This window comes from Alligator sinensis, unplaced genomic scaffold, assembly GCF_000455745.1.
Source record: "Alligator sinensis unplaced genomic scaffold, ASM45574v1 scaffold701_1, whole genome shotgun sequence".
Lineage (NCBI taxonomy): Eukaryota > Metazoa > Chordata > Crocodylia > Alligatoridae > Alligator > Alligator sinensis.
The window spans coordinates 2108359-2116202 of NW_005841915.1; the positions used below are offsets into that span (position 1 = coordinate 2108359).

Here is a 7844-nt window from a genome sequence, read left to right on the forward strand (position 1 = left end):
CCTGCTGAAGATAAGGTCATTTCTGCATAAACCACCCTAGAAAAAGATTTGTGTAGCGGTGAATATGATTTATGAGCTGACTGCAACCATGATCATTTCTTTCACTAAGTTCTCTTGCTCCATCTATATTTCAGGGTACTGCCTGGATTGGTGTTGTTGATGCTGATGCCAGTACAGTAACCACATACAATGTTACAGCTGGACAAGTGATTTTCTTCCCAAAAAATACATTGCACTGGATAAAAAATGTGGGAGAAGATGACTGCTTGTTCTTGCTGTTTTTTACAACACATGAAGAACTTCAAACTCTGGATGTTGATGATGTATTTTTCTCTACACCAGAAGACATAGCAGCAAGGTCATTAAAGGTCTGTGCAGCACAGCTAGCTCTTCAGGCTTATTAATAATCAATGAAATCATTCCCCTGAGCCTGAATTTTTTTGTAGAAAATTCCCTCTACATTTTGATCTTTTGTGCCCTGCAAGAGGGGATGTGCATGCCTCCTCCCTAGACATGTGGAGGACCCTCCATGTGTCTGCAGTAAACAAGCCAGTTCTGGTGCATAAGAGATATCAGATTAGTTAATGCAATGTGGAAGCAATTATGTTCCATAATGCCCCTGAGTACTGTGACATTCCTTTAAATGGGGCCAGAGGAAGCCACTGACAATTCTAACCTTATCTGAATGTCTCTAGATTGAATGGGAGAAGTAGGGCAAAGACTGACTCCAGCATATAAGCACATAGCTTCCACTGGATCCACAGGTTGTCATGGTTGAAATCTGCTTCTTGCATAGGGATGGGGCAATCTTTTCTTTCAGGGTGCACCTTGTGGCACCAGGTGGGAGACAAGGTTTATTTTGGTTCCAAATCTCTCTAGGGTCTTAAAAGCAAATTTTTAGCAAAGTATACTGTTAAGGCCATTTGCATATAGGGCTAGAAGATATATGGGAGAGGATGCATGGGAGAAAAATCCAATTTCCTGTACCAAATTAAACATTAGTGGGAATATCTACACATAAGCTTTAATGTGCAGTAACCTATTTTACTGCGCAGTAAAGAGTTACATAAAAAGCAGTGCAATTATGCTAATATCCAGTAAAATGGGCTACTGCGCATTAGGCTTCACTTAAAAAGCATGCACTTTTGGTACTCCACATTAGGGCAGCCTAATGCGTATTTATTTAGTACCTGACTTTGGAGATACTAAATTTAATGTGCATTAGGAAAAGCACGTTAATGCATGTGTAGATGTGCCCAGTAGGTCTTAATGCTTAGGAGCACATTACCTGACCAAACCTCTGTATCTTTCCCAGTCTTCATTGTACATTTGCTAATATATATTTATTGCACATATTTTAGCCGGAAGGTGGAATTAGTTTTATTAGATCGTTCAAGAAACAGACAGAAGACCAGGCCATTAACCTACCACCGAACTTAATGGAACTGATTCAGAATGCCAGCTATGTGCAGTCTCCAGACAAGCTTGTGTGGCGGTACTTCTACAACCTCAAAGGTACAGAGCTAAGACCTTACAGAGTGGAAGAGCTAAAAGTCACAGCTTTGGCTAAAACAACTGGGGAGAGAAACAATAAGAATCAAGGACAAAATTAAACAGGAACCAGCACTTTTTTTTTCTTCTTTTTTCATAAATAAAGCCCAAAAGTATCTCTCTCTAAAGACATAGGGCCTTCTTCTTCTCTCACATAATCTGTTTTATGCCTTTGATGTCAATGAGTGCTTTTTGATTTACACGCTGGAAAGACTGATTAGTAAGCAATAGGGCACCAACTTAAACCTGAGCATAAGACAAGGCAGAAACTCCCCAAACTCAGGGCTCTGTTCTGTTGGTGTTGTTTCCTTACTGCAGTGGAAACTAGTCAACCGAGCCATCCCTAGCGTATGGCAAATCAGGGTGACCGCCCCCACCCCTGCACTTTAGGGGGGCCCTGCAGCCCCTCCCGCAGGGCCCACCTGGAGTTGGTGGCTCAGCCCTGTGCTGCAGAAGAAGCAAGGAGACCACTCCCCACCCCCTTTGTGGGGGTACCATGGCTCTGTGTAGTGTTAAAGGGGCTCTGCACAGGCTGATTTGCCCTAGGCCCTGCACCCCCCTAAGGTTAGCTCTGTTAATCAAAGCCAAATGCCTCAGCCATCTGTCCCTTTCAAGAGACTGGTAGAAAACAGGAAAGTCCAGGGAGCCCTTAACAGGTGGTAGTTTTGCTTTGAGTTCCAGATAATGAAGGAGGCATCCAGATGTGCAGCTCTGCACCTGGGGCAGCTCTGGCTCATGCACCGCTGTAGTCACAGCTATTTTTGCACAGATGAAATGCCTTGTCCTACTGCCCCAGTTGCCCCCTCCTTCAGTTATGCGACTGAGAGAAGACCACTGTGGGAACAGAGATGTCCAAATGGGTCAGAGACATGCCTAACACTTCTTGGGAATATTTTGTGTGTCTAAGGCAGAATGCTACAGGCATTTTAAACGCAAGGTTTATGAAGAAGGACCTGTCTGATTTGAACACATATGCAAAGAAAATAATGGCAGGAAGACTGATTTGTTTGTTAGAATATGGAATGTGTTTGTAGCATTACTTTAGCAGCTCCAACGCCTGGAGACTGATCCACTTTATGCAAAATTGTTTGAAATTCACACAGACATCAGATCCAATTCTGCAGGGTACTGAGCTTTTCTTTGGAAAGGTTAAGTGCCCTCCATTCCTTTTGACTACCTACCTAACAGCAGTCAGCAATGAATATCCTTCAATACATTTTTAAGTTACTAATCTTAGATTGAAGTTAAGAAAAATGCTGATTTAAGATCTTTTATTGTTTGTACAGTTCCTGTTTAGTTGTGTCGGAATGCTGACCTCTTCAGTGGGAATTATTGAATCCCTCTGGTGACAGGTTCACAAAAGATGGTCATTAATAAGCTAAAAGAGTTATATTTCTGGCTCAGGTGGTATAACCTCATGTTAGTAGTGCTGGAGATCCCAAATTCAAATAAATCCTAGTGCTGCCCCATCTTGTTGGCTGGCATATGAACAAGGACATGAGCTAAAAGCAAATCTTGTGGAAATCGATTACTGATAATAAATGAGAATGTTTTCTGTCATTAATGCTTATTTAACTGTCTTTGATTCAGCATCAGCAGAATATCGTTTTCCAGGAGGAATAATCCAGTGGGCTCGTTATCGCACAAATGGATCTGGTCTAAATAGCACTGAGCAAATTTTCAGTGAGTCACTGAATAAGGTCTGTATTTTCAATAGACTACCATAGCTGCTGAAGCATGTGGTAATGTCTGAACTCACACAGAGTACATTGGCAGACAATGTTCTTTGTGTAGATGTGATATCTTTTAGACCAACTGAGTAGTTGGAAAAAAGTTCTTTGCCAGCTTTTGGGTGCTATCACCCTTCTTCAGGCATTGGGAGTCTCTGCTGTTCTGAGACTCCAAGGAATGGAAGAAGCTAAAAGTGTGACAAGACATCAGTGAGAATGTAAATAGGTAGAAATTAGAAAACAAAAGGTAGAAAAGAGAAGGGAGGGGGGAAGATGAGGTGGGGGGAAGCCAAAGGTAAGTAAGGGAGACTCTACTGTAGTTGTTTTCCAAAGTGGAAAAGAGGCTGTCTGTGAAAAAAGTAACTAGTTGGAAATTAGGAAGACAATGGGTAGAAAAGGAGGGGAGAGAGAGGGGAGAAAGGTGGGGAAAGAAAAATGTTAAAGTTCAGGTCTGGCAGGTACCTGCTGAATCAGATGTCAGGCAGGTTGTAATGTGTCATAAATCCAATGTCTGTATTGAGTCCATGATCTATCCAGTAGATATATGAAGTGAAGTTCATAGGCTCGTCTACGAAAAGTGTTTTGTACATTCCCTTTGAGGAACCTTGTCTGCCTATGTCTTAGACTAACATGGCTACAACTAAAACAGAGTACATTACAACCAAGAAATTGCACATATGCATTTTTGCTAATGCTTGTATTCTTTTGGCTTTCAGCATGAAAATACCCTTACCATAGGAACTCTCAGGATATATAGCAATGGACTACGTCAGCCTCATTTTCACTTCAATGCTAATGAGATGGGCTATGTCATTAGTGGCTGTGGAAAGGTAACTTATTGAACTACTCTGGAGTAAACTAATAGGAATTTTGTCTGTGGTAGGCCTTCTGGGATTGTTTTCAGAAAAAATTCTGATTCCTGTTAATATTCTAAAGCTGCAAAGCTCATCTTTTGCCTTTTAGAGTTAAAATCTGTTCTCTGTTACACTGGTAGAAAGCTCAAGTCAAAATAATGTTGCACCAACCTAACTGACAAGCAGGAAATGTGAACCTAGTTGAAGTGGGAGCTCTTACTGTCTTGGAAACAGGGAAAACAAAATACAAAAGGGACTATCAACTCTGCACTGCTAAGGAACAAGGGAAAAACAGTGAAAATAAGCTTTGAAGTAATTTTTACATTTCTTCTACTAGATTTTAGTTAGGAAAAATGGAGTTGTTTTCACTTTTGTCCAGCTTTTGTGACCACATTTTACCCAGAGGTTTGAGCCCCACTAACAACATGTAGACAAAAGAAGATACAAGCAGATAATCACTGCAAACGCTTTTTAAAATGAAGCAGATAAGAACTACAAAGGGAGCTAAGGCAATGGTAGGTGATAAAGGAGTTTGTGAAAGTAGCCCAGTCAAAGCCAGCAGGTATCCCAATTCTCCCCAAAAAACACTAAGGCTTAAAGGTGCATTTTAAGCATCCCACCTATTTTCAAAAAGCATAATGTTAACATTTTCCTACCAAGGTAAAGATATGGAAATGTCTACTTTTCTCCAGTGTGGACAGTTGAACATTAGCCAGTGAATAATAACTGTTAGGTCTGCACTAGTAGCTCTCACTGCATAATGGGAGCCATAATTCTTAATTTATTCCTTATTATACAGTTTTCAGTTTTTTAGCAAGAAGTAATTGCTGCATCTCTTGCCTAGGTGGGCATTATTGTTTCATCTGAAGTTACCACAAACTTCGACATTGGTGTTGGAGATGTTGTATTTTTCCCTCTTGGAACTCAACATTATATCAAAAGCATTTGTGATGAGGACTTGGTTTTGGTTCTAGCCTTCAGTACAGGCAACCAGGTGAGCATTTACAGTAGTACTTGTCAGATAAACAGGTGGAGGGATGAAGTAGCTTTAATTGGATATAATCTCCTTTTATGCTACTGCTAATTGCAAGGTTAATGTCTCAGGTATACAGAGGTAAGATTATCTAGTATGAAGGGCTCTTCTAAGGTGAGGCGCCATAAAAAAAGATATATATTGTAGGACAGAAAGAAATCAGGTATTCTCTGGGCTTGTCTACATGTGATGCTATGTTGCCATAGCAATGTGCTACAGTGATATAGCATCCACAGGTGCCTACACATGACCTGCAGCTACTTCACCATACTGATGTGCTCCCCTGGTATAGCGTGCTGCTACAGCGAAGTAGCTGCTAAAAATAACCATGTGCTGTGCATACAGGGCAGTACAGGCTGTTACTGTGCCATGATTTAGTACTTCCTTTTGGTACTAAATCACAGTGCAGTAACATTGCCATAGTGACCTGTGTCAATGCGCCCCATGTGTGTTGATATAGGATAAATAAAGTATAAAATATATATTTTATAATATATACTATAGAATATTATATACTACTATATATGGTAAAATAAATACAGGATAAAAGCATCAATCTAATAATACCTATTACTGGTTAAAATGCCGGTTTTTCCACAGCTTCAGACACTTGATATGGATGACTATTTCCATGCCACCGCAGACCATATTCTAGCCCAGCTCTTCTGGAAGAAACAGGAGGAGTTCAAGAAGATTCCAAGGTTTAGGGAGGATCAGGCAATTAACCTACCATAACAGCCCCAAACAATAATACTTTCTTACTCATTTGTCTTGTTGTTTGTAGCACTTGCTGGTATTTTTATTGCTGTTTGCAGTAAAGCTTTTAGAAAAACTCTGTAATATTATTACAAAGTTATTTTAAGTTCATATTTACTGATCCTTTTAGATTTCCAGGACCAAATTATTATTTAGTTACTTAAACATTCATGAAGTACTTATCTAAGTACTACATTTGCTGTGTACCATTTATTAATTCATACATTTCATCCTCTTTTGTTTCACATCAAAGCAATGAAAGTTAATCATACACACATTATCTATTTATAGAGACCATGCCCTCTGCATACAAGTTATACTCAGTTCACCGCCTGTTGACTGAAACTGGGCATGCCTACACATGCATTTGATCTGGGATTAGTTTACTTATGAGTGAACTACTCATGAGTAAATGCTCCCAGGCAGGCATCTACACATGCAGGGAAGTGGGAGCAGATTTGCTGCTAATGGCAGCAAAATGTCCCTCCCCCCTGGGGCTCTGCAATGGACCCCTGGTTTCACCAGGGGGAGCTCTAGGCTCCCCTTGGGTGCTAGCCCAGGGGCTGGCAGGGAACCACGCCAGGAGACAGCTATCTCCTGGCCAGGACTGGGACATTACATCATGCCCCTGGGGACTACCTGCTTCCCAGGTGGGGACAGTGTGCCCCAGAAGCAGGAAGCTCCTGGCACTGGCTCCCCGATCAGGGGCACAGGACTTGGAAAGAGCTGTGGGAGGGGCGGATCCCAGCTCTCTGGCCTGATCCACCTGTGGGGCAGCTAGCTTGCTGCTAGCTGCCCCATAGTCAGATGGGGCATGGGGCTGGGATCTACCCTACCCCTGCAGCTAGCTCCCAAGCCCCATGCCTCAATCACCAATTGGGGCATGGAGCTAGGATCTGCCACTGACCAGGACAGTTCCCAGCCGCAGCTCTGTGATTGTGAGATGGAGGCTGGGGAGCCTGTTCCCTACTCAGCTCTGTGAGGATGGAGATAGCTGAGGCACAGGCTAGAGAGCCTGTTCCCTGCTCAGCTCCAAGAGTGAGGAATTGAGCAGGGAACAGGCATCCCAGCCCCTGCCAGCAGAGAGCTCCCAGCACCACTCTGCAACCATCCTTATCTCCCAGCCTGAGCTCCACAGTTATGAGACTTGGGATGGGAGACCTTTATTTGCCAGCACCAGCTCTGTGGTCACTGGGTCGTTGCTGGGAGCAGGGCTGTTGCTGGGCCATCCTAAGAGCTTATCTCCCAGTGCCAGCTCTATTGTCATGGGGCTGGTGCTGGGTCTCCCAGCCCCCCATTCCTTGATCACAATGGTTAAGTGGGGGCTGGGAGTCCCAACCCAAACCCCCAGTGTAAATACAACATAAACCTAAGCCCTGGGCTACAACAAAGGCATAAAGGGGAAGCAGGCCTCTACCCCTTAAGAGAGAAAACTTCCCTCATCTGCCAGCTGGCACACCTTCCAGCCCTGGGCTCCTTATGAGCTCCCTGAGCCTGGCTGTCCCCACAAGCAGCATAACAGTTGGCCTAGTGCTCCCAGGTAGCTCTCCTGGGCAGGAGCTTCTTCCCTTGCAGCTGCAAGGAAGAGACTAGGCTGCCAGCCTATATCCTCCCAGGGCCCTGCCCCCTTACGATCAGCAGACTGCCTGGGCTGCTTGCAGGTGCCTGCTGATCAGCCTCGTTGCCCTGTTGCTGCAGGGTGCTTGTACATGTGACAAGGGTTTAGTCCTCAGGGTTTTATTCTATGCCCCCTAAAATGAAACAGTAGGTTTTTAACTGAAACCCACTGTTTCAATTTTTCTGTCACTTGACAGCGATCCTTTTTGGTTGTTATTAGAGCCAGAGCCTGCCTGCAGCTGGGGGGTGATCTGCCAGTGGGCAGAGCAGCCCCTGAGCTGTAGGGGCCCCCGGTCCTTCCCT

The 7844-nt window shown here is 43.5% G+C and overlaps 1 protein-coding gene across 1 annotated transcript in view; it reads left to right on the top strand.

Annotated features, from left to right (window-relative positions):
- LOC102383685 overlaps nucleotides 1-5928 on the top strand; it is a 13138-nt gene extending 7210 nt beyond the window's left edge. Inside the window, exons 4-9 of the mRNA XM_006018871.2 lie at nucleotides 135-368; nucleotides 1362-1515; nucleotides 3142-3251; nucleotides 3998-4111; nucleotides 4980-5129; nucleotides 5769-5928. Coding sequence (XP_006018933.2) covers nucleotides 135-368; nucleotides 1362-1515; nucleotides 3142-3251; nucleotides 3998-4111; nucleotides 4980-5129; nucleotides 5769-5903 — 897 coding nt within the window. The 3' untranslated portion in view covers nucleotides 5904-5928. The remainder of the gene's footprint in view (nucleotides 1-134; nucleotides 369-1361; nucleotides 1516-3141; nucleotides 3252-3997; nucleotides 4112-4979; nucleotides 5130-5768) is intronic.
- Nucleotides 5929-7844: the final 1916 nt, after the last annotated feature.